General features: G+C 51.1%; 1 protein-coding gene, 10 non-coding genes and 3 pseudogenes across 11 annotated transcripts; all 14 read right to left on the reverse strand.

Moving 5' to 3' along the window:
• Positions 1-1004: 1004 nt before the first annotated feature.
• LOC124790704 lies at positions 1005-1123 on the reverse strand. The gene has a single exon (XR_007016331.1). It is a non-coding gene; the product is annotated as a 5S ribosomal RNA (ribosomal RNA).
• A 1265-nt stretch (positions 1124-2388) lies between these two features.
• Positions 2389-2507, reverse strand: LOC124790715. Its single transcript, XR_007016332.1, has one exon. It is a non-coding gene; the product is annotated as a 5S ribosomal RNA (ribosomal RNA).
• A 1214-nt stretch (positions 2508-3721) lies between these two features.
• On the reverse strand, positions 3722-3839 carry LOC124790521 (annotated as a pseudogene).
• A 1267-nt stretch (positions 3840-5106) lies between these two features.
• Positions 5107-5225, reverse strand: LOC124790727. The gene has a single exon (XR_007016333.1). It is a non-coding gene; the product is annotated as a 5S ribosomal RNA (ribosomal RNA).
• A 1267-nt stretch (positions 5226-6492) lies between these two features.
• LOC124790738 lies at positions 6493-6611 on the reverse strand. Its single transcript, XR_007016334.1, has one exon. It is a non-coding gene; the product is annotated as a 5S ribosomal RNA (ribosomal RNA).
• Positions 6612-7876: 1265 nt separating this feature from the next.
• LOC124790749 lies at positions 7877-7995 on the reverse strand. The gene has a single exon (XR_007016335.1). It is a non-coding gene; the product is annotated as a 5S ribosomal RNA (ribosomal RNA).
• Positions 7996-9262: 1267 nt separating this feature from the next.
• On the reverse strand, positions 9263-9381 carry LOC124790760. Its single transcript, XR_007016336.1, has one exon. It is a non-coding gene; the product is annotated as a 5S ribosomal RNA (ribosomal RNA).
• A 1267-nt stretch (positions 9382-10648) lies between these two features.
• Positions 10649-10767, reverse strand: LOC124790771. The gene has a single exon (XR_007016337.1). It is a non-coding gene; the product is annotated as a 5S ribosomal RNA (ribosomal RNA).
• A 1268-nt stretch (positions 10768-12035) lies between these two features.
• Positions 12036-12154, reverse strand: LOC124790783. The gene has a single exon (XR_007016338.1). It is a non-coding gene; the product is annotated as a 5S ribosomal RNA (ribosomal RNA).
• Positions 12155-13419: 1265 nt separating this feature from the next.
• Positions 13420-13538, reverse strand: LOC124790796. The gene has a single exon (XR_007016342.1). It is a non-coding gene; the product is annotated as a 5S ribosomal RNA (ribosomal RNA).
• A 2290-nt stretch (positions 13539-15828) lies between these two features.
• On the reverse strand, positions 15829-15943 carry LOC124790524 (annotated as a pseudogene).
• Positions 15944-21782: 5839 nt separating this feature from the next.
• Positions 21783-22706, reverse strand: LOC124789131 (flocculation protein FLO11-like). The gene has a single exon (XM_047256422.1). It carries the CDS (start codon positions 22704-22706, stop codon positions 21783-21785), a length of 924 nt encoding a protein of 307 aa, XP_047112378.1.
• An 822-nt stretch (positions 22707-23528) lies between these two features.
• On the reverse strand, positions 23529-23646 carry LOC124790659 (annotated as a pseudogene).
• A 1267-nt stretch (positions 23647-24913) lies between these two features.
• On the reverse strand, positions 24914-25032 carry LOC124790808. The gene has a single exon (XR_007016343.1). It is a non-coding gene; the product is annotated as a 5S ribosomal RNA (ribosomal RNA).
• Between the last annotated feature and the right edge of the window lie 242 nt (positions 25033-25274).

Below are 25274 nucleotides of genomic sequence, written 5' to 3' on the forward strand. Positions count from 1 at the left end.
CTGCTGGACCGGCGGAAGCTTTCTCACCCGGCTGACACGCGCCGCGCTTCCAGATATTTGCGTAATTTGCGCGGTGCATTTTCGCCTGTCCCCTCCCCTTCCGTCCCGACTTGTCCCGACTTTGCTTCGACTGCCGCTCGCTGCCGCTCGGGTCGCGCTCCATATGACCGCACAAGCACGACAAACATCTGCGAGATGGGCGCGGGCCGAACCGGCGTGTCCGAGACGCCGTGTGCGGCCGTTCGGAGCTACTAGAGTAGAGCAGCGCTGCGCTGGAAAGGTGCGAAAACACGGACAGAGGACACAGGAGGTTCAACAAAGCATCCATCTCCTCTAGAGGCGAAAGATAAATTTTTGTTTACAAATTTGCAGATGTGCACTGCTACAAAACAATATGCCCGGACGTGTTTCACAACATTTCTGTCGTTTCATACTGTTTCGTTATTTGCAGACACACTTTGCTAATCTTCCTTGGCACACTCTTCTTCAAACGGAGTTCCTTAATATCGCATCTTACGATAGTTTAAAATCAGTATGGACGCATCTTCGTCACACAAGAAAGGTAGCATGAAAAGAGGGCTGGCAGGGGTAGCGACAAAAAAGCCAAAAATGAAGACAGCCAGAGTTCCCAGGCGGTCGCCGATCCGAATACTAACGTTGTTGCTTATCTTCGGTGATCGGACGAGAACGGCTGTTTTTTTTTTTTTTTTTTTAATTTATGTATTTAGTTAGTTTTTCGAATTTAGCGCCGCTACAAAACAGTTGGCTCTGACGCGTTTCAAGGACACATCTGTCGATTCGTAGTGTTTCGTTAATTCCAACGACTTCCTAGCACTCTTCCTCCGCGCATTCTTGCTCAAACTGAGTTCATTACTGCAATTTCGTGTCTTACGTTTAGTACAGTACTTTAAAATGCTTGTGGAAGCATCTTTGTCACACCTGAAAGTTAGTATGAAAAAGAGGGCAGGCAGGTGTAGCGACGCAAAAATTAAAAAATGAGATAGAGCCAACAGCACCCGGTGTTCCCAGGCGGTCACCCATCCAAGTACTAACCGGGCCCGATGTTGCTTAACTTCGGTGATCGGACGAGAACCGGTGTATTCAACATGGTATGGCCGTTGGCGTCCTTATAATGTGGCCGCACGGCAGAGGAAGCCTTCGCCCCTTCTCCCAACACACGCAATCGCCGTTTTCCGTGGCACATTTGACGCAAAGCACGTCCTTCCACCGCCACGTGGGTGACACGCACAGCGCGGCTGCTCGTTGCACCGCCTGTCATTCGTTTGGTGCGTGCGGCCTCCGACACTCGCGGGAGACGCACCTTGTTCTTGTTATCCGGCGCGGGGCCGGGCGTCGGGGGGACTGCGCGGGGTGTGGCAGTGTCCTGCTGGACCGGCGGAAGCTTTCTCACCCGGCTGACACGCGCCGCGCTTCCAGATATTTGCGTAATTTGCGCGGTGCATTTTCGCCTGTCCCCTCCCCTTCCGTCCCGACTTGTCCCGACTTTGCTTCGACTGCCGCTCGCTGCCGCTCGGGTCGCGCTCCATATGACCGCACAAGCACGACAAACATCTGCGAGATGGGCGCGGGCCGAACCGGCGTGTCCGAGACGCCGTGTGCGGCCGTTCGGAGCTACTAGAGTAGAGCAGCGCTGCGCTGGAAAGGTGCGAAAACACGGACAGAGGACACAGGAGGTTCAACAAAGCATCCATCTCCTCTAGAGGCGAAAGATAAATTTTTGTTTACAAATTTGCAGATGTGCACTGCTACAAAACAATATGCCCGGACGTGTTTCACAACATTTCTGTCGTTTCATACTGTTTCGTTATTTGCAGACACACTTTGCTAATCTTCCTTGGCACACTCTTCTTCAAACGGAGTTCCTTAATATCGCATCTTACGATAGTTTAAAATCAGTATGGACGCATCTTCGTCACACAAGAAAGGTAGCATGAAAAGAGGGCTGGCAGGGGTAGCGACAAAAAAGCCAAAAATGAAGACAGCCAGAGTTCCCAGGCGGTCGCCGATCCGAATACTAACGTTGTTGCTTATCTTCGGTGATCGGACGAGAACGGCTGTTTTTTTTTTTTTTTTTTTAATTTATGTATTTAGTTAGTTTTTCGAATTTAGCGCCGCTACAAAACAGTTGGCTCTGACGCGTTTCAAGGACACATCTGTCGATTCGTAGTGTTTCGTTAATTCCAACGACTTCCTAGCACTCTTCCTCCGCGCATTCTTGCTCAAACTGAGTTCATTACTGCAATTTCGTGTCTTACGTTTAGTACAGTACTTTAAAATGCTTGTGGAAGCATCTTTGTCACACCTGAAAGTTAGTATGAAAAAGAGGGCAGGCAGGTGTAGCGACGCAAAAATTAAAAAATGAGATAGAGCCAACAGCACCCGGTGTTCCCAGGCGGTCACCCATCCAAGTACTAACCGGGCCCGATGTTGCTTAACTTCGGTGATCGGACGAGAACCGGTGTATTCAACATGGTATGGCCGTTGGCGTCCTTATAATGTGGCCGCACGGCAGAGGAAGCCTTCGCCCCTTCTCCCAACACACGCAATCGCCGTTTTCCGTGGCACATTTGACGCAAAGCACGTCCTTCCACCGCCACGTGGGTGACACGCACAGCGCGGCTGCTCGTTGCACCGCCTGTCATTCGTTTGGTGCGTGCGGCCTCCGACACTCGCGGGAGACGCACCTTGTTCTTGTTATCCGGCGCGGGGCCGGGCGTCGGGGGGACTGCGCGGGGTGTGGCAGTGTCCTGCTGGACCGGCGGAAGCTTTCTCACCCGGCTGACACGCGCCGCGCTTCCAGATATTTGCGTAATTTGCGCGGTGCATTTTCGCCTGTCCCCTCCCCTTCCGTCCCGACTTGTCCCGACTTTGCTTCGACTGCCGCTCGCTGCCGCTCGGGTCGCGCTCCATATGACCGCACAAGCACGACAAACATCTGCGAGATGGGCGCGGGCCGAACCGGCGTGTCCGAGACGCCGTGTGCGGCCGTTCGGAGCTACTAGAGTAGAGCAGCGCTGCGCTGGAAAGGTGCGAAAACACGGACAGAGGACACAGGAGGTTCAACAAAGCATCCATCTCCTCTAGAGGCGAAAGATAAATTTTTGTTTACAAATTTGCAGATGTGCACTGCTACAAAACAATATGCCCGGACGTGTTTCACAACATTTCTGTCGTTTCATACTGTTTCGTTATTTGCAGACACACTTTGCTAATCTTCCTTGGCACACTCTTCTTCAAACGGAGTTCCTTAATATCGCATCTTACGATAGTTTAAAATCAGTATGGACGCATCTTCGTCACACAAGAAAGGTAGCATGAAAAGAGGGCTGGCAGGGGTAGCGACAAAAAAGCCAAAAATGAAGACAGCCAGAGTTCCCAGGCGGTCGCCGATCCGAATACTAACGTTGTTGCTTATCTTCGGTGATCGGACGAGAACGGCTGTTTTTTTTTTTTTTTTTTTAATTTATGTATTTAGTTAGTTTTTCGAATTTAGCGCCGCTACAAAACAGTTGGCTCTGACGCGTTTCAAGGACACATCTGTCGATTCGTAGTGTTTCGTTAATTCCAACGACTTCCTAGCACTCTTCCTCCGCGCATTCTTGCTCAAACTGAGTTCATTACTGCAATTTCGTGTCTTACGTTTAGTACAGTACTTTAAAATGCTTGTGGAAGCATCTTTGTCACACCTGAAAGTTAGTATGAAAAAGAGGGCCGGTGTTCCCAGGCGGTCACCCATCCAAGTACTAACCGGGCCCGATGTTGCTTAACTTCGGTGATCGGACGAGAACCGGTGTATTCAACATGGTATGGCCGTTGGCGTCCTTATAATGTGGCCGCACGGCAGAGGAAGCCTTCGCCCCTTCTCCCAACACACGCAATCGCCGTTTTCCGTGGCACATTTGACGCAAAGCACGTCCTTCCACCGCCACGTGGGTGACACGCACAGCGCGGCTGCTCGTTGCACCGCCTGTCATTCGTTTGGTGCGTGCGGCCTCCGACACTCGCGGGAGACGCACCTTGTTCTTGTTATCCGGCGCGGGGCCGGGCGTCGGGGGGACTGCGCGGGGTGTGGCAGTGTCCTGCTGGACCGGCGGAAGCTTTCTCACCCGGCTGACACGCGCCGCGCTTCCAGATATTTGCGTAATTTGCGCGGTGCATTTTCGCCTGTCCCCTCCCCTTCCGTCCCGACTTGTCCCGACTTTGCTTCGACTGCCGCTCGCTGCCGCTCGGGTCGCGCTCCATATGACCGCACAAGCACGACAAACATCTGCGAGATGGGCGCGGGCCGAACCGGCGTGTCCGAGACGCCGTGTGCGGCCGTTCGGAGCTACTAGAGTAGAGCAGCGCTGCGCTGGAAAGGTGCGAAAACACGGACAGAGGACACAGGAGGTTCAACAAAGCATCCATCTCCTCTAGAGGCGAAAGATAAATTTTTGTTTACAAATTTGCAGATGTGCACTGCTACAAAACAATATGCCCGGACGTGTTTCACAACATTTCTGTCGTTTCATACTGTTTCGTTATTTGCAGACACACTTTGCTAATCTTCCTTGGCACACTCTTCTTCAAACGGAGTTCCTTAATATCGCATCTTACGATAGTTTAAAATCAGTATGGACGCATCTTCGTCACACAAGAAAGGTAGCATGAAAAGAGGGCTGGCAGGGGTAGCGACAAAAAAGCCAAAAATGAAGACAGCCAGAGTTCCCAGGCGGTCGCCGATCCGAATACTAACGTTGTTGCTTATCTTCGGTGATCGGACGAGAACGGCTGTTTTTTTTTTTTTTTTTTTTTAATTTATGTATTTAGTTAGTTTTTCGAATTTAGCGCCGCTACAAAACAGTTGGCTCTGACGCGTTTCAAGGACACATCTGTCGATTCGTAGTGTTTCGTTAATTCCAACGACTTCCTAGCACTCTTCCTCCGCGCATTCTTGCTCAAACTGAGTTCATTACTGCAATTTCGTGTCTTACGTTTAGTACAGTACTTTAAAATGCTTGTGGAAGCATCTTTGTCACACCTGAAAGTTAGTATGAAAAAGAGGGCAGGCAGGTGTAGCGACGCAAAAATTAAAAGATGAGATAGAGCCAACAGCACCCGGTGTTCCCAGGCGGTCACCCATCCAAGTACTAACCGGGCCCGATGTTGCTTAACTTCGGTGATCGGACGAGAACCGGTGTATTCAACATGGTATGGCCGTTGGCGTCCTTATAATGTGGCCGCACGGCAGAGGAAGCCTTCGCCCCTTCTCCCAACACACGCAATCGCCGTTTTCCGTGGCACATTTGACGCAAAGCACGTCCTTCCACCGCCACGTGGGTGACACGCACAGCGCGGCTGCTCGTTGCACCGCCTGTCATTCGTTTGGTGCGTGCGGCCTCCGACACTCGCGGGAGACGCACCTTGTTCTTGTTATCCGGCGCGGGGCCGGGCGTCGGGGGGACTGCGCGGGGTGTGGCAGTGTCCTGCTGGACCGGCGGAAGCTTTCTCACCCGGCTGACACGCGCCGCGCTTCCAGATATTTGCGTAATTTGCGCGGTGCATTTTCGCCTGTCCCCTCCCCTTCCGTCCCGACTTGTCCCGACTTTGCTTCGACTGCCGCTCGCTGCCGCTCGGGTCGCGCTCCATATGACCGCACAAGCACGACAAACATCTGCGAGATGGGCGCGGGCCGAACCGGCGTGTCCGAGACGCCGTGTGCGGCCGTTCGGAGCTACTAGAGTAGAGCAGCGCTGCGCTGGAAAGGTGCGAAAACACGGACAGAGGACACAGGAGGTTCAACAAAGCATCCATCTCCTCTAGAGGCGAAAGATAAATTTTTGTTTACAAATTTGCAGATGTGCACTGCTACAAAACAATATGCCCGGACGTGTTTCACAACATTTCTGTCGTTTCATACTGTTTCGTTATTTGCAGACACACTTTGCTAATCTTCCTTGGCACACTCTTCTTCAAACGGAGTTCCTTAATATCGCATCTTACGATAGTTTAAAATCAGTATGGACGCATCTTCGTCACACAAGAAAGGTAGCATGAAAAGAGGGCTGGCAGGGGTAGCGACAAAAAAGCCAAAAATGAAGACAGCCAGAGTTCCCAGGCGGTCGCCGATCCGAATACTAACGTTGTTGCTTATCTTCGGTGATCGGACGAGAACGGCTGTTTTTTTTTTTTTTTTTTTTTAATTTATGTATTTAGTTAGTTTTTCGAATTTAGCGCCGCTACAAAACAGTTGGCTCTGACGCGTTTCAAGGACACATCTGTCGATTCGTAGTGTTTCGTTAATTCCAACGACTTCCTAGCACTCTTCCTCCGCGCATTCTTGCTCAAACTGAGTTCATTACTGCAATTTCGTGTCTTACGTTTAGTACAGTACTTTAAAATGCTTGTGGAAGCATCTTTGTCACACCTGAAAGTTAGTATGAAAAAGAGGGCAGGCAGGTGTAGCGACGCAAAAATTAAAAAATGAGATAGAGCCAACAGCACCCGGTGTTCCCAGGCGGTCACCCATCCAAGTACTAACCGGGCCCGATGTTGCTTAACTTCGGTGATCGGACGAGAACCGGTGTATTCAACATGGTATGGCCGTTGGCGTCCTTATAATGTGGCCGCACGGCAGAGGAAGCCTTCGCCCCTTCTCCCAACACACGCAATCGCCGTTTTCCGTGGCACATTTGACGCAAAGCACGTCCTTCCACCGCCACGTGGGTGACACGCACAGCGCGGCTGCTCGTTGCACCGCCTGTCATTCGTTTGGTGCGTGCGGCCTCCGACACTCGCGGGAGACGCACCTTGTTCTTGTTATCCGGCGCGGGGCCGGGCGTCGGGGGGACTGCGCGGGGTGTGGCAGTGTCCTGCTGGACCGGCGGAAGCTTTCTCACCCGGCTGACACGCGCCGCGCTTCCAGATATTTGCGTAATTTGCGCGGTGCATTTTCGCCTGTCCCCTCCCCTTCCGTCCCGACTTGTCCCGACTTTGCTTCGACTGCCGCTCGCTGCCGCTCGGGTCGCGCTCCATATGACCGCACAAGCACGACAAACATCTGCGAGATGGGCGCGGGCCGAACCGGCGTGTCCGAGACGCCGTGTGCGGCCGTTCGGAGCTACTAGAGTAGAGCAGCGCTGCGCTGGAAAGGTGCGAAAACACGGACAGAGGACACAGGAGGTTCAACAAAGCATCCATCTCCTCTAGAGGCGAAAGATAAATTTTTGTTTACAAATTTGCAGATGTGCACTGCTACAAAACAATATGCCCGGACGTGTTTCACAACATTTCTGTCGTTTCATACTGTTTCGTTATTTGCAGACACACTTTGCTAATCTTCCTTGGCACACTCTTCTTCAAACGGAGTTCCTTAATATCGCATCTTACGATAGTTTAAAATCAGTATGGACGCATCTTCGTCACACAAGAAAGGTAGCATGAAAAGAGGGCTGGCAGGGGTAGCGACAAAAAAGCCAAAAATGAAGACAGCCAGAGTTCCCAGGCGGTCGCCGATCCGAATACTAACGTTGTTGCTTATCTTCGGTGATCGGACGAGAACGGCTGTTTTTTTTTTTTTTTTTTTAATTTATGTATTTAGTTAGTTTTTCGAATTTAGCGCCGCTACAAAACAGTTGGCTCTGACGCGTTTCAAGGACACATCTGTCGATTCGTAGTGTTTCGTTAATTCCAACGACTTCCTAGCACTCTTCCTCCGCGCATTCTTGCTCAAACTGAGTTCATTACTGCAATTTCGTGTCTTACGTTTAGTGCAGTACTTTAAAATGCTTGTGGAAGCATCTTTGTCACACCTGAAAGTTAGTATGAAAAAGAGGGCAGGCAGGTGTAGCGACGCAAAAATTAAAAAATGAGATAGAGCCAACAGCACCCGGTGTTCCCAGGCGGTCACCCATCCAAGTACTAACCGGGCCCGATGTTGCTTAACTTCGGTGATCGGACGAGAACCGGTGTATTCAACATGGTATGGCCGTTGGCGTCCTTATAATGTGGCCGCACGGCAGAGGAAGCCTTCGCCCCTTCTCCCAACACACGCAATCGCCGTTTTCCGTGGCACATTTGACGCAAAGCACGTCCTTCCACCGCCACGTGGGTGACACGCACAGCGCGGCTGCTCGTTGCACCGCCTGTCATTCGTTTGGTGCGTGCGGCCTCCGACACTCGCGGGAGACGCACCTTGTTCTTGTTATCCGGCGCGGGGCCGGGCGTCGGGGGGACTGCGCGGGGTGTGGCAGTGTCCTGCTGGACCGGCGGAAGCTTTCTCACCCGGCTGACACGCGCCGCGCTTCCAGATATTTGCGTAATTTGCGCGGTGCATTTTCGCCTGTCCCCTCCCCTTCCGTCCCGACTTGTCCCGACTTTGCTTCGACTGCCGCTCGCTGCCGCTCGGGTCGCGCTCCATATGACCGCACAAGCACGACAAACATCTGCGAGATGGGCGCGGGCCGAACCGGCGTGTCCGAGACGCCGTGTGCGGCCGTTCGGAGCTACTAGAGTAGAGCAGCGCTGCGCTGGAAAGGTGCGAAAACACGGACAGAGGACACAGGAGGTTCAACAAAGCATCCATCTCCTCTAGAGGCGAAAGATAAATTTTTGTTTACAAATTTGCAGATGTGCACTGCTACAAAACAATATGCCCGGACGTGTTTCACAACATTTCTGTCGTTTCATACTGTTTCGTTATTTGCAGACACACTTTGCTAATCTTCCTTGGCACACTCTTCTTCAAACGGAGTTCCTTAATATCGCATCTTACGATAGTTTAAAATCAGTATGGACGCATCTTCGTCACACAAGAAAGGTAGCATGAAAAGAGGGCTGGCAGGGGTAGCGACAAAAAAGCCAAAAATGAAGACAGCCAGAGTTCCCAGGCGGTCGCCGATCCGAATACTAACGTTGTTGCTTATCTTCGGTGATCGGACGAGAACGGCTGTTTTTTTTTTTTTTTTTTTTTAATTTATGTATTTAGTTAGTTTTTCGAATTTAGCGCCGCTACAAAACAGTTGGCTCTGACGCGTTTCAAGGACACATCTGTCGATTCGTAGTGTTTCGTTAATTCCAACGACTTCCTAGCACTCTTCCTCCGCGCATTCTTGCTCAAACTGAGTTCATTACTGCAATTTCGTGTCTTACGTTTAGTACAGTACTTTAAAATGCTTGTGGAAGCATCTTTGTCACACCTGAAAGTTAGTATGAAAAAGAGGGCAGGCAGGTGTAGCGACGCAAAAATTAAAAGATGAGATAGAGCCAACAGCACCCGGTGTTCCCAGGCGGTCACCCATCCAAGTACTAACCGGGCCCGATGTTGCTTAACTTCGGTGATCGGACGAGAACCGGTGTATTCAACATGGTATGGCCGTTGGCGTCCTTATAATGTGGCCGCACGGCAGAGGAAGCCTTCGCCCCTTCTCCCAACACACGCAATCGCCGTTTTCCGTGGCACATTTGACGCAAAGCACGTCCTTCCACCGCCACGTGGGTGACACGCACAGCGCGGCTGCTCGTTGCACCGCCTGTCATTCGTTTGGTGCGTGCGGCCTCCGACACTCGCGGGAGACGCACCTTGTTCTTGTTATCCGGCGCGGGGCCGGGCGTCGGGGGGACTGCGCGGGGTGTGGCAGTGTCCTGCTGGACCGGCGGAAGCTTTCTCACCCGGCTGACACGCGCCGCGCTTCCAGATATTTGCGTAATTTGCGCGGTGCATTTTCGCCTGTCCCCTCCCCTTCCGTCCCGACTTGTCCCGACTTTGCTTCGACTGCCGCTCGCTGCCGCTCGGGTCGCGCTCCATATGACCGCACAAGCACGACAAACATCTGCGAGATGGGCGCGGGCCGAACCGGCGTGTCCGAGACGCCGTGTGCGGCCGTTCGGAGCTACTAGAGTAGAGCAGCGCTGCGCTGGAAAGGTGCGAAAACACGGACAGAGGACACAGGAGGTTCAACAAAGCATCCATCTCCTCTAGAGGCGAAAGATAAATTTTTGTTTACAAATTTGCAGATGTGCACTGCTACAAAACAATATGCCCGGACGTGTTTCACAACATTTCTGTCGTTTCATACTGTTTCGTTATTTGCAGACACACTTTGCTAATCTTCCTTGGCACACTCTTCTTCAAACGGAGTTCCTTAATATCGCATCTTACGATAGTTTAAAATCAGTATGGACGCATCTTCGTCACACAAGAAAGGTAGCATGAAAAGAGGGCTGGCAGGGGTAGCGACAAAAAAGCCAAAAATGAAGACAGCCAGAGTTCCCAGGCGGTCGCCGATCCGAATACTAACGTTGTTGCTTATCTTCGGTGATCGGACGAGAACGGCTGTTTTTTTTTTTTTTTTTTTTTAATTTATGTATTTAGTTAGTTTTTCGAATTTAGCGCCGCTACAAAACAGTTGGCTCTGACGCGTTTCAAGGACACATCTGTCGATTCGTAGTGTTTCGTTAATTCCAACGACTTCCTAGCACTCTTCCTCCGCGCATTCTTGCTCAAACTGAGTTCATTACTGCAATTTCGTGTCTTACGTTTAGTACAGTACTTTAAAATGCTTGTGGAAGCATCTTTGTCACACCTGAAAGTTAGTATGAAAAAGAGGGCAGGCAGGTGTAGCGACGCAAAAATTAAAAAATGAGATAGAGCCAACAGCACCCGGTGTTCCCAGGCGGTCACCCATCCAAGTACTAACCGGGCCCGATGTTGCTTAACTTCGGTGATCGGACGAGAACCGGTGTATTCAACATGGTATGGCCGTTGGCGTCCTTATAATGTGGCCGCACGGCAGAGGAAGCCTTCGCCCCTTCTCCCAACACACGCAATCGCCGTTTTCCGTGGCACATTTGACGCAAAGCACGTCCTTCCACCGCCACGTGGGTGACACGCACAGCGCGGCTGCTCGTTGCACCGCCTGTCATTCGTTTGGTGCGTGCGGCCTCCGACACTCGCGGGAGACGCACCTTGTTCTTGTTATCCGGCGCGGGGCCGGGCGTCGGGGGGACTGCGCGGGGTGTGGCAGTGTCCTGCTGGACCGGCGGAAGCTTTCTCACCCGGCTGACACGCGCCGCGCTTCCAGATATTTGCGTAATTTGCGCGGTGCATTTTCGCCTGTCCCCTCCCCTTCCGTCCCGACTTGTCCCGACTTTGCTTCGACTGCCGCTCGCTGCCGCTCGGGTCGCGCTCCATATGACCGCACAAGCACGACAAACATCTGCGAGATGGGCGCGGGCCGAACCGGCGTGTCCGAGACGCCGTGTGCGGCCGTTCGGAGCTACTAGAGTAGAGCAGCGCTGCGCTGGAAAGGTGCGAAAACACGGACAGAGGACACAGGAGGTTCAACAAAGCATCCATCTCCTCTAGAGGCGAAAGATAAATTTTTGTTTACAAATTTGCAGATGTGCACTGCTACAAAACAATATGCCCGGACGTGTTTCACAACATTTCTGTCGTTTCATACTGTTTCGTTATTTGCAGACACACTTTGCTAATCTTCCTTGGCACACTCTTCTTCAAACGGAGTTCCTTAATATCGCATCTTACGATAGTTTAAAATCAGTATGGACGCATCTTCGTCACACAAGAAAGGTAGCATGAAAAGAGGGCTGGCAGGGGTAGCGACAAAAAAGCCAAAAATGAAGACAGCCAGAGTTCCCAGGCGGTCGCCGATCCGAATACTAACGTTGTTGCTTATCTTCGGTGATCGGACGAGAACGGCTGTTTTTTTTTTTTTTTTTTTTTTAATTTATGTATTTAGTTAGTTTTTCGAATTTAGCGCCGCTACAAAACAGTTGGCTCTGACGCGTTTCAAGGACACATCTGTCGATTCGTAGTGTTTCGTTAATTCCAACGACTTCCTAGCACTCTTCCTCCGCGCATTCTTGCTCAAACTGAGTTCATTACTGCAATTTCGTGTCTTACGTTTAGTACAGTACTTTAAAATGCTTGTGGAAGCATCTTTGTCACACCTGAAAGTTAGTATGAAAAAGAGGGCAGGCAGGTGTAGCGACGCAAAAATTAAAAAATGAGATAGAGCCAACAGCACCCGGTGTTCCCAGGCGGTCACCCATCCAAGTACTAACCGGGCCCGATGTTGCTTAACTTCGGTGATCGGACGAGAACCGGTGTATTCAACATGGTATGGCCGTTGGCGTCCTTATAATGTGGCCGCACGGCAGAGGAAGCCTTCGCCCCTTCTCCCAACACACGCAATCGCCGTTTTCCGTGGCACATTTGACGCAAAGCACGTCCTTCCACCGCCACGTGGGTGACACGCACAGCGCGGCTGCTCGTTGCACCGCCTGTCATTCGTTTGGTGCGTGCGGCCTCCGACACTCGCGGGAGACGCACCTTGTTCTTGTTATCCGGCGCGGGGCCGGGCGTCGGGGGGACTGCGCGGGGTGTGGCAGTGTCCTGCTGGACCGGCGGAAGCTTTCTCACCCGGCTGACACGCGCCGCGCTTCCAGATATTTGCGTAATTTGCGCGGTGCATTTTCGCCTGTCCCCTCCCCTTCCGTCCCGACTTGTCCCGACTTTGCTTCGACTGCCGCTCGCTGCCGCTCGGGTCGCGCTCCATATGACCGCACAAGCACGACAAACATCTGCGAGATGGGCGCGGGCCGAACCGGCGTGTCCGAGACGCCGTGTGCGGCCGTTCGGAGCTACTAGAGTAGAGCAGCGCTGCGCTGGAAAGGTGCGAAAACACGGACAGAGGACACAGGAGGTTCAACAAAGCATCCATCTCCTCTAGAGGCGAAAGATAAATTTTTGTTTACAAATTTGCAGATGTGCACTGCTACAAAACAATATGCCCGGACGTGTTTCACAACATTTCTGTCGTTTCATACTGTTTCGTTATTTGCAGACACACTTTGCTAATCTTCCTTGGCACACTCTTCTTCAAACGGAGTTCCTTAATATCGCATCTTACGATAGTTTAAAATCAGTATGGACGCATCTTCGTCACACAAGAAAGGTAGCATGAAAAGAGGGCTGGCAGGGGTAGCGACAAAAAAGCCAAAAATGAAGACAGCCAGAGTTCCCAGGCGGTCGCCGATCCGAATACTAACGTTGTTGCTTATCTTCGGTGATCGGACGAGAACGGCTGTTTTTTTTTTTTTTTTTTTAATTTATGTATTTAGTTAGTTTTTCGAATTTAGCGCCGCTACAAAACAGTTGGCTCTGACGCGTTTCAAGGACACATCTGTCGATTCGTAGTGTTTCGTTAATTCCAACGACTTCCTAGCACTCTTCCTCCGCGCATTCTTGCTCAAACTGAGTTCATTACTGCAATTTCGTGTCTTACGTTTAGTACAGTACTTTAAAATGCTTGTGGAAGCATCTTTGTCACACCTGAAAGTTAGTATGAAAAAGAGGGCAGGCAGGTGTAGCGACGCAAAAATTAAAAAATGAGATAGAGCCAACAGCACCCGGTGTTCCCAGGCGGTCACCCATCCAAGTACTAACCGGGCCCGATGTTGCTTAACTTCGGTGATCGGACGAGAACCGGTGTATTCAACATGGTATGGCCGTTGGCGTCCTTATAATGTGGCCGCACGGCAGAGGAAGCCTTCGCCCCTTCTCCCAACACACGCAATCGCCGTTTTCCGTGGCACATTTGACGCAAAGCACGTCCTTCCACCGCCACGTGGGTGACACGCACAGCGCGGCTGCTCGTTGCACCGCCTGTCATTCGTTTGGTGCGTGCGGCCTCCGACACTCGCGGGAGACGCACCTTGTTCTTGTTATCCGGCGCGGGGCCGGGCGTCGGGGGGACTGCGCGGGGTGTGGCAGTGTCCTGCTGGACCGGCGGAAGCTTTCTCACCCGGCTGACACGCGCCGCGCTTCCAGATATTTGCGTAATTTGCGCGGTGCATTTTCGCCTGTCCCCTCCCCTTCCGTCCCGACTTGTCCCGACTTTGCTTCGACTGCCGCTCGCTGCCGCTCGGGTCGCGCTCCATATGACCGCACAAGCACGACAAACATCTGCGAGATGGGCGCGGGCCGAACCGGCGTGTCCGAGACGCCGTGTGCGGCCGTTCGGAGCTACTAGAGTAGAGCAGCGCTGCGCTGGAAAGGTGCGAAAACACGGACAGAGGACACAGGAGGTTCAACAAAGCATCCATCTCCTCTAGAGGCGAAAGATAAATTTTTGTTTACAAATTTGCAGATGTGCACTGCTACAAAACAATATGCCCGGACGTGTTTCACAACATTTCTGTCGTTTCATACTGTTTCGTTATTTGCAGACACACTTTGCTAATCTTCCTTGGCACACTCTTCTTCAAACGGAGTTCCTTAATATCGCATCTTACGATAGTTTAAAATCAGTATGGACGCATCTTCGTCACACAAGAAAGGTAGCATGAAAAGAGGGCTGGCAGGGGTAGCGACAAAAAAGCCAAAAATGAAGACAGCCAGAGTTCCCAGGCGGTCGCCGATCCGAATACTAACGTTGTTGCTTATCTTCGGTGATCGGACGAGAACGGCTGTTTTTTTTTTTTTTTTTTTTTAATTTATGTATTTAGTTAGTTTTTCGAATTTAGCGCCGCTACAAAACAGTTGGCTCTGACGCGTTTCAAGGACACATCTGTCGATTCGTAGTGTTTCGTTAATTCCAACGACTTCCTAGCACTCTTCCTCCGCGCATTCTTGCTCAAACTGAGTTCATTACTGCAATTTCGTGTCTTACGTTTAGTACAGTACTTTAAAATGCTTGTGGAAGCATCTTTGTCACACCTGAAAGTTAGTATGAAAAAGAGGGCAGGCAGGTGTAGCGACGCAAAAATTAAAAAATGAGATAGAGCCAACAGCACCTTTTTTTTTTTTTTGTAACGTATATAAACTTTTATTTACAATTTTTAACAATTACATATCTTTACATGAAATTGTATATTTTCTCGTTTTCAGTTCTGATTGTTCTTTTAGTAGTCTCTTGGCTGAGTTACAACACTTTTATTCACTGAGTGTCCTTTATATAAGTTTTTCCCTTCAATGTTTATGGTTTTTTATACATAAAAAAGAAACTGCATTACTTTGATTTTTTTTATAAATTGAATTTAAATTAATTTTAAGTTTTTTTTTTTTTCCCCCGTATGGTATTTGAATACACCTATTTTGGCATGTTCGCTATGTGTTTGCCAAAGGCTAAAGGAGAATATGGGCCAGAACATCTATGTGCATAAATGATGAATGGGGAAGTTATTTAGTGTACTGTGTGAGAGTGGACGCAACAGTTCCACGGAAAATTTGGGGCAGAGAATGTCTAAAGTTAGAATTTTTGTAAATCGCAAAGGGGTATGCAACGTTTTGGCACATGATGCGCCGAACTTTATAAATGTATATAACTATATCTATACACACGGATACATCAAAGGAATAAACACAGACAACAACAAAAAAAAAACATACAAAACAACAACAAAAAAATGATTATAGAAGAGAGAGAGAGAGATAGAGAGAGAGAGAGAGAGAGAGAGAGAGAGAGAGGGGAAAAAAACGTACCTTGAATGGAGATGGCGAGAGAACACATTAATTACATGAAATACACTGTTTGACATTTCGCTGTTACCTTGGAACACGTCTTGTATCCTTTGCACTAAATTAAAAACTGATCATTTCCTTTTGCCTGCTTTATTTGGCTATTGGGCACTGGACACTGTATGGCTATGATTGGCACACGTCACTCTCACTTTGGCACTGCTACACGTACCCACTTTCACTCTGCGCGCATTTTCACAACACTTTCGCAATGCACCACTCTTGCCGTCGGGGCTTTGGAGGGATTGGTGGGCGACGTCCTCAGCGACTGGGGTGTGGGTGTTGTGGGAGGGCCCCGGTGTTCCCAGGCGGTCACCCATCCAAGTACTAACCGGGCCCGATGTTGCTTAACTTCGGTGATCGGACGAGAACCGGTGTATTCAACATGGTATGGCCGTTGGCGTCCTTATAATGTGGCCGCACGGCAGAGGAAGCCTTCGCCCCTTCTCCCAACACACGCAATCGCCGTTTTCCGTGGCACATTTGACGCAAAGCACGTCCTTCCACCGCCACGTGGGTGACACGCACAGCGCGGCTGCTCGTTGCACCGCCTGTCATTCGTTTGGTGCGTGCGGCCTCCGACACTCGCGGGAGACGCACCTTGTTCTTGTTATCCGGCGCGGGGCCGGGCGTCGGGGGGACTGCGCGGGGTGTGGCAGTGTCCTGCTGGACCGGCGGAAGCTTTCTCACCCGGCTGACACGCGCCGCGCTTCCAGATATTTGCGTAATTTGCGCGGTGCATTTTCGCCTGTCCCCTCCCCTTCCGTCCCGACTTGTCCCGACTTTGCTTCGACTGCCGCTCGCTGCCGCTCGGGTCGCGCTCCATATGACCGCACAAGCACGACAAACATCTGCGAGATGGGCGCGGGCCGAACCGGCGTGTCCGAGACGCCGTGTGCGGCCGTTCGGAGCTACTAGAGTAGAGCAGCGCTGCGCTGGAAAGGTGCGAAAACACGGACAGAGGACACAGGAGGTTCAACAAAGCATCCATCTCCTCTAGAGGCGAAAGATAAATTTTTGTTTACAAATTTGCAGATGTGCACTGCTACAAAACAATATGCCCGGACGTGTTTCACAACATTTCTGTCGTTTCATACTGTTTCGTTATTTGCAGACACACTTTGCTAATCTTCCTTGGCACACTCTTCTTCAAACGGAGTTCCTTAATATCGCATCTTACGATAGTTTAAAATCAGTATGGACGCATCTTCGTCACACAAGAAAGGTAGCATGAAAAGAGGGCTGGCAGGGGTAGCGACAAAAAAGCCAAAAATGAAGACAGCCAGAGTTCCCAGGCGGTCGCCGATCCGAATACTAACGTTGTTGCTTATCTTCGGTGATCGGACGAGAACGGCTGTTTTTTTTTTTTTTTTTTAATTTATGTATTTAGTTAGTTTTTCGAATTTAGCGCCGCTACAAAACAGTTGGCTCTGACGCGTTTCAAGGACACATCTGTCGATTCGTAGTGTTTCGTTAATTCCAACGACTTCCTAGCACTCTTCCTCCGCGCATTCTTGCTCAAACTGAGTTCATTACTGCAATTTCGTGTCTTACGTTTAGTACAGTACTTTAAAATGCTTGTGGAAGCATCTTTGTCACACCTGAAAGTTAGTATGAAAAAGAGGGCAGGCAGGTGTAGCGACGCAAAAATTAAAAAATGAGATAGAGCCAACAGCACCTTTTTTTTTTTTTTTTTTTTAATGGGCCTCCCATCTCCCCTTATAGCCCGGCCTTTTCGCTCTCCACAAAAACGCCATCCCTCGGCGAGCTTCTCCAGCTAAAAAGGTGCCGTTGACTTCTGCAAGGGACGCGGGGGAAGGCCCCCCAATGTGCCTTCATCGGCGAGGTGTGCCGGCGTGGGTATGTGCTGTGTGCTTCCAGGACAAGGAACAGAAAAGAACGTGCATCCTCCAATACAAAAAAAGAAATGCAAGGGAAGCCGCCGCCCAGACTTCAGTACAAATAGGAGAAACAAAATTGGCCTCTGGACGCCGGTGCAGCTTGCCGGGACAGTGATCCACAGCAACGACAACCTGCCAAAGCAACAGGCAGGTGGCATCCGCCACAAAACTGAATCCACCGGAAGAGAAATGAAAGTAAATTAAAGTCCGAAGAAAATATGTCCCCACTAACGGTCGACGGATGGTACATGGAGAAGAAAACAACCGTCGACGCACAGCAATAGGAAAAAGTCCCACATTCAGACACACACCGACCGTGATAAATGATCACCGCGACACGGCCCCCTCAGCCGCCGCGAGAAAAGAACAAATAACAAGAAAGAAATAAAGGAGGAACAGAAAGTAAAGCAAACAGAAAAGAACTTTTGACGGACAAAACACCGTTCACATAACTGTAGGTCATGTGTACGTTTTCGTTAATGTACGGCCGATTAGAAACACAACTTTACCATGCCATAAAATCATTATCCAAGAGAGGAAGTCCGTTGGTAAGCAAGGGTTCGTCATAACACGCCAAGAGGAATATTGGCAGTAGTATCAGACAGAAAAGGTAAAAATGTCAAGATCGGGTATGTAGTCGTATCAGGTAAGTGACAATTTAGTGAATGCATGGGCCAGGGCAACATGCAAAAAATTGGCGAAAGTCGAGGAATAAGCCGGTCGACCAAGGGTCAGACGATGTTCCGCCCACAGGTAAGACAGAAAGTCGACGGCAGTAGTCAATTTCAGGGTGAAAATACAAAAAACCGTGTGTCCCAAAATCCAAAGAGTTGCATTCCGTTTGGTGGCCGGATAAGCCGCACACTGAGGCACGATGGCGTCCAAAGCTGTCACCTGCCGCCTGTCCACTCTGTTGATTAGACGCACCATGTCACACGCAATATCCCAGACATCACGGAATTTCCGACAGTCGAATCGGTGTTCGATGGTGTCCTCCTCAGGACACGCATCACAGACTCCCGAAGAAATCAGATCGATTGAGTGCAGCTTAGCATTAGTCGGAAATGTGCGGTTGACCACTTTATACCATGTTCCGTGAACATGGGGCGGAATAACGGCGGCGGCAAGGTTCCGCCACACCATCCTCCAGTCGTGCTGAGGTAGCCGATACTCCCATTTATTCCTACTTGGCGATCCCTGAAGAGCGCGCACAACGTCACCGACATTGCACGCACGGACATCACCGAGCACCAGGTAACTGTTATACACATAATACCGGCGGACAAAGTTCAACGTGTACGGAATATGACTGACCGAGACCGGAGCAACCACCGATGGTGGGCGATAGGCATGGAATAAAGCAGCCGTCGGACTGCACGGCCCCTTGTCAAGCACCACGGTAGTCCGCTTCACGAAGAGTGCCGCACATTTGTTGCGAAAATCAACGAAACCCAGCCCCCCCTCCGTCAGACTCAAGGTGCAGGTGGCCAGGGAGACTTTAAAGATGTCACCCTTCCACAGCAACCAATAGACCGCCTGTTGAATGGCCCGTTCCAGTTGTTTCGGCACAGGTAGGACTTGTGCTAGATACCACGCTTTGGCCAAAATCTGCGTGTTGATAAGGGCCACTCGTTGACGGAGCGCCAAGTTCCTAGAGGCATACAGTTTCGCAACGGCCCTGACCTTATACAGCGTGGACCGCCAATTAAGAGCTTCCATACGCTGCGTATTGTCGGTCAGAATGACACCAAGGACAGTCTGCCGTTGCTTGACACAAAACCAGTCGCCGCGAACAGTACGCAGGCGAGGTGTAAGGGGGAGTAAAACAGTTTTCCGAGGATTAACGATAGCCCCCGTTGCCCTCTCAAATCGCTGCAGAACACCATGTAACCTGTCAATGTCCTCTGGCTGATCGAGGAACACGCCGAGGTCGTCGGCATACGCTCTACAGATCAGCTGATCGTCACCTATGCGTATGCCCCGGCATTCCTGGGCGATACAGCGGAGGAGCGGATCCAACGCCAAAGCGAAGAGTGACATAGACAAGGGGCAGCCCTGGCGAACTGATCGGCTAATAGGTATAACACGACTGGGAGTTCCGTTTATTACAACCCGTGACGTGGCATTCCTTAAAATATTGTGCACCATCGTCGTCAGTTTAGAACCAAATCCGAAACCGACCAAGACCCGCCGCAGATAGGTGTGACTAATCCGATCGAAAGCGTTTTTGAAGTCGACCAGCATTATCGCAGCCGTCCGGAGCCTGTGACTTTTAACATATCCGATACAATCCCGGTACGCCAGAACAGCATCGAATATGTTACGGTCCCTGACAGCGCAAGTCTGATGTTCACTCACCACCTTTGGCATAACGTTCGTCAACCTGTGCGTGATACACCGCGCTATAATTTTATAGTCGGCGTTCAGCAAGGTTATAGGACGGACATTGTCGAGATTTGGTGTTGCGGCCGATTTCGGAACGAGAGCAATGCGCCCTTCTGAAAATTCCGCAGGAATAGCAACGCCGTTATGGATCTCATTCATAATGGCAATTAAAACATCACTGAAAAGACTGAAAAATTTCAAGTAAAATTCGGCAGGAATTCCGTCCAGTCCAGGGGACCGGCCCCTAGGACTCCGTTTCACAGCTGTAGTTAGGTCATCAAGGGTAAAAGGTTCATTTAAAATGGCTCTATCTTGTCGTGTTAACACACGTGGGACCCTCTGCAAAAAATCGCGCAGCGCCCCGGCGTTGACGTCCACCTCTCGGAAAAGCGTCGCAAAATGCTCGTGAACTTCCCGCTCAATGGCCGCACCATCGGAAGTGGACGTGCCATCTCGCTGGATCCATTTACGGATTGCCAACCGCTCGCGCCGCCGGCGCTCCCTGCTCAGGTGGTAGAGAGAGAGCGGTTCCCCTTCCACGTCACCCACCGGTTGGCTCCGCGCGATAGCCCCAACACCCTTCCGACGAAGATCATCGAGGAGCTTGGCTTTGAACTGATTAAAAACCGGAAGCAACTCAGGTGACGTTGCGACGCGCTGAGCGATATCCTTTAAACAGTCCTGGTAAAAACGTGCCGTCGACCGACGCCAATGCGCCGCATCGCGGCTAAAATCGATTAAAAAACGCCGAATAGCCGGCTTGGCGACCGCCACCCACCACCCGATAGTACTGCCGTCATCGCCTTTACCACGCAAGAGCTTGCGCCACAACGCAGTAAATTGAGACGTGAGACTGGCATCGTCCAAAAGGCTACAGTTAAATTTCCAAATATTGCTGCGCCGAGTAGGGCGCGCACGCGGCAGGAGAAGTTGACACATGTAACCGCAATGGTCAGAAAAAATAACCGGCAACACGTCCGCCTTCCGGACGTGAGCGGCGAGCGGCGAAGACACATAGATCCTGTCTAATCGACTGTGACCGGTGGCGTAAAAGTGGGTGAAATGCGTCTCGTCCGGATGCAGCACACGCCACGTGTCGCGGAGCCGAAAGCTGTCAACCAACGTACGCAATTCCTGGCACCAGTTAGGACGCGGCTCCTGATCATGACCATCAATCACAGCATTAAAATCACCACCGATCACTAAGTCAGTATGATTACGATGGAGAAGTGGACAGAGATCCTGACCATAAAATTTATTCCGCGCTGGCTTGTCACCGGCATGAGCGTATACATTAACAAAGGCGAAACCATTGACGGTACATGCTATAGCGCGGCCATTTGGCAATATTTCAATATTGCTAACATCAAATTCAGGACGAATTAAGATAGCAGTACCAGTCTGTTCGTCGGACATGATATTATCAACGACAGTAAAATCAGAAGAGTCAAGTAAAAACAACAGAGCCTGACGCGTAACTTCCTGTAAAAATGCCACATGACAGCGGGAGTCATGTAAAAAAGTGTGCAAAGCCGACAACTTGTGCGGATTACTCAACTTGTTAACATTGAGAGTTAAAACATTCCACGAACAACGCTCAGGCTCCATACACAATTAAAATATACAAGCACAAAAAAAACTCCTCAGTTAAAAACAGACAGCAGACATTGGACGGAATTTCAGCCACCAAAAGGAGTAAAATGACCTCCAAAACGACGGGAGGAATTCCCGGCAACTGGAGGAGGGAACAACAGAGAATAACATTGAGAAATAAGATATGCCACGAACAATGCTCAGGCCCCAGACACAAGTAAAATACACATGCACAAAAGGCTCCTTATGGTAAAAACAGACAGCAACATGGACGGAATTCCGGCCACCAAGGAAGGGTAAAAGGTTCTCTAAAAGACGGGAGTAGTTCCCGTCAACTGGATTAGGGGACAACAAAGAATCCACTAAGTCTCACCGCCTTCCACATCCGCCGCCCACTCAGTGGGGTACACGGGAGTGGGGGCGGGCGCGGTCCCAGAATCTGTGCCACCGGAAGCTACCGACAAAGGAGCAGCAACGGGCATCTCCACGTCGGGAGAAGAAGCCGGCACTCGCTCGGGGGCAGAAGGACAGACACGACGCTGGTGGGTGTCTTCAGCCTTCCGTTTTGTCGGCAATTGCGGCGGCGCTACAGCCAAAGCCGTATCGGCCGGCATTGCCGAATCGTCACCAGTAGGCGGCTGACTTAAAACGGTTCGTAAATGTCGAACAGCGACATCACGCTTCTGATCGGCCACGGTGAGGTCGTCAGGCGGCGGATGGCGAGAAGCGGCACGCTGTTGGGGTCGCGATTGCTGTGTCGGACGCCCGGAGCCGGAAGCCGGAGACGGCCGCCGCTCACGGTCTAGGTCCCGACGCGCGGCACGCTGTTGTGAGTCTTGCCGACCAACTCGCGACTGCCGGGAACCGGCGGGCGAACGGTCAACTGGAGACGGACTGCGGTCGGGTCGGGTAAACCCCCTGTCAGAGGAAGGCGACCGACCGACACTACGAGCACGTTGCCTGCTAGAACTGCGAGACGGAAATTCATCACGCCGCGGTTTCGGAGCCGCAAAAAATTCCTGCGACTCCACGGCAGCAGAGCTAACAGTAGCACTGGCAGCCACGTCAACCGAGGCAGTCAACGTATCAGAAAATTCCGGTACCGTAACAGGCTGGGAACCAGGTTCCGACACGACAGCAGTCGCCGACGCGGGCGTGCGGTCGGACACAGACGCAAGTGAAACAAGTGGTAAAGACAAATTTTCGTCAGCCTGCACGGTAGCCGTAGCAGGCGCGGAAACAGCAGACACAGAAGCAAGGTCACAATCGGGAGTGGACACATCCATGGCAACCGCGGCGTCAGCTAGGGTAGCATCGGCCACGCGGCGCGCGGGTGCGGGGGGGGCTGTACCTAAGACCGTAGCAGCGACAGAGGCAAAGCTGGCCCCGCGCAAACCATCGTCAATCGGTAATTGAGCAGGCCGTTTACGTTTAGGACAATCTTGCCGGTAATGACCAACGCCACTACAAAATGAACAAGTTTGAGGCTGTCCACTATAAGTCACAAACGCACGGTGGCCGTTGACCAAAATAAATGACGGAATGTGCTGTCTGACAACCATTTTCACACTCCTCACACCGTTTTCGACTTGAAACAAATAGGCGGAGGACCACTTTTCCTTAATCACTGACAAAACGGTACCGTACGGCCGCAAATAACGTGAAATGGTATCATTACGTATTTCAAAGGGCAGGTTAAAGATACGAATTTGCCTAACGCCGAAGCCGGCGTGCGACACAGTCACATTACTAATTTTACCGTCAAGATGTCGAAATTTACGCACACCGTCATTGACAGACACAACAGTATCACACATGTCAGGAGATCTCAATTTTAAAAACACTGAATTAAGGAACGTATCAAACTGTATGCCAAGAACGTCATCATGCCGTAACATCAAGTCCTCTAATATCCAACGGTGAATCTCAAAGGCCGAAGGTTTATCAACTGAACGATCAAATTCACATTGGACGTTATTCTGCCTTTCCTCACTATCATCGTAAATCATTTCCATTACTTACAGTCAGGTAGAAATACAGCCACAAGGCAGAAGAAGCAGACGACACGCGAGGCGCCGCCGGCCCAGTCGCACGAGGTAAACACTGCTCGCTCGGCACCGAGGTGTTGCCAGGCGGGCAGCCAGCCAAGTACTAACCGGGCCCGATGTTGCTTAACTTCGGTGATCGGACGAGAACCGGTGTATTCAACATGGTATGGCCGTTGGCGTCCTTATAATGTGGCCGCACGGCAGAGGAAGCCTTCGCCCCTTCTCCCAACACACGCAATCGCCGTTTTCCGTGGCACATTTGACGCAAAGCACGTCCTTCCACCGCCACGTGGGTGACACGCACAGCGCGGCTGCTCGTTGCACCGCCTGTCATTCGTTTGGTGCGTGCGGCCTCCGACACTCGCGGGAGACGCACCTTGTTCTTGTTATCCGGCGCGGGGCCGGGCGTCGGGGGGACTGCGCGGGGTGTGGCAGTGTCCTGCTGGACCGGCGGAAGCTTTCTCACCCGGCTGACACGCGCCGCGCTTCCAGATATTTGCGTAATTTGCGCGGTGCATTTTCGCCTGTCCCCTCCCCTTCCGTCCCGACTTGTCCCGACTTTGCTTCGACTGCCGCTCGCTGCCGCTCGGGTCGCGCTCCATATGACCGCACAAGCACGACAAACATCTGCGAGATGGGCGCGGGCCGAACCGGCGTGTCCGAGACGCCGTGTGCGGCCGTTCGGAGCTACTAGAGTAGAGCAGCGCTGCGCTGGAAAGGTGCGAAAACACGGACAGAGGACACAGGAGGTTCAACAAAGCATCCATCTCCTCTAGAGGCGAAAGATAAATTTTTGTTTACAAATTTGCAGATGTGCACTGCTACAAAACAATATGCCCGGACGTGTTTCACAACATTTCTGTCGTTTCATACTGTTTCGTTATTTGCAGACACACTTTGCTAATCTTCCTTGGCACACTCTTCTTCAAACGGAGTTCCTTAATATCGCATCTTACGATAGTTTAAAATCAGTATGGACGCATCTTCGTCACACAAGAAAGGTAGCATGAAAAGAGGGCTGGCAGGGGTAGCGACAAAAAAGCCAAAAATGAAGACAGCCAGAGTTCCCAGGCGGTCGCCGATCCGAATACTAACGTTGTTGCTTATCTTCGGTGATCGGACGAGAACGGCTGTTTTTTTTTTTTTTTTTTTTTAATTTATGTATTTAGTTAGTTTTTCGAATTTAGCGCCGCTACAAAACAGTTGGCTCTGACGCGTTTCAAGGACACATCTGTCGATTCGTAGTGTTTCGTTAATTCCAACGACTTCCTAGCACTCTTCCTCCGCGCATTCTTGCTCAAACTGAGTTCATTACTGCAATTTCGTGTCTTACGTTTAGTACAGTACTTTAAAATGCTTGTGGAAGCATCTTTGTCACACCTGAAAGTTAGTATGAAAAAGAGGGCAGGCAGGTGTAGCGACGCAAAAATTAAAAAATGAGATAGAGCCAACAGCACCCGGTGTTCCCAGGCGGTCACCCATCCAAGTACTAACCGGGCCCGATGTTGCTTAACTTCGGTGATCGGACGAGAACCGGTGTATTCAACATGGTATGGCCGTTGGCGTCCTTATAATGTGGCCGCACGGCAGAGGAAGCCTTCGCCCCTTCTCCCAACACACGCAATCGCCGTTTTCCGTGGCACATTTGACGCAAAGCACGTCCTTCCACCGCCACGTGGGTGACACGCACAGCGCGGCTGCTCGTTGCACCGCCTGTCATTCGTTTGGTGCGTGCGGCCTCCGACACTCGCGGGAGACGCACCTTGTTCTTGTTATCCGGCGCGGGGCCGGGCGTCGGGGGGACTG

This window comes from Schistocerca piceifrons, chromosome 3, assembly GCF_021461385.2.
Source record: "Schistocerca piceifrons isolate TAMUIC-IGC-003096 chromosome 3, iqSchPice1.1, whole genome shotgun sequence".
Lineage (NCBI taxonomy): Eukaryota > Metazoa > Arthropoda > Insecta > Orthoptera > Acrididae > Schistocerca > Schistocerca piceifrons.

Excerpts from the sequence above, each read along its gene's own strand:
- LOC124789131 (XM_047256422.1), bottom strand. The coding sequence starts at position 22,706 with ATGGATGTGTCCACTCCCGATTGTGACCTTGCTTCTGTGTCTGCTGTT.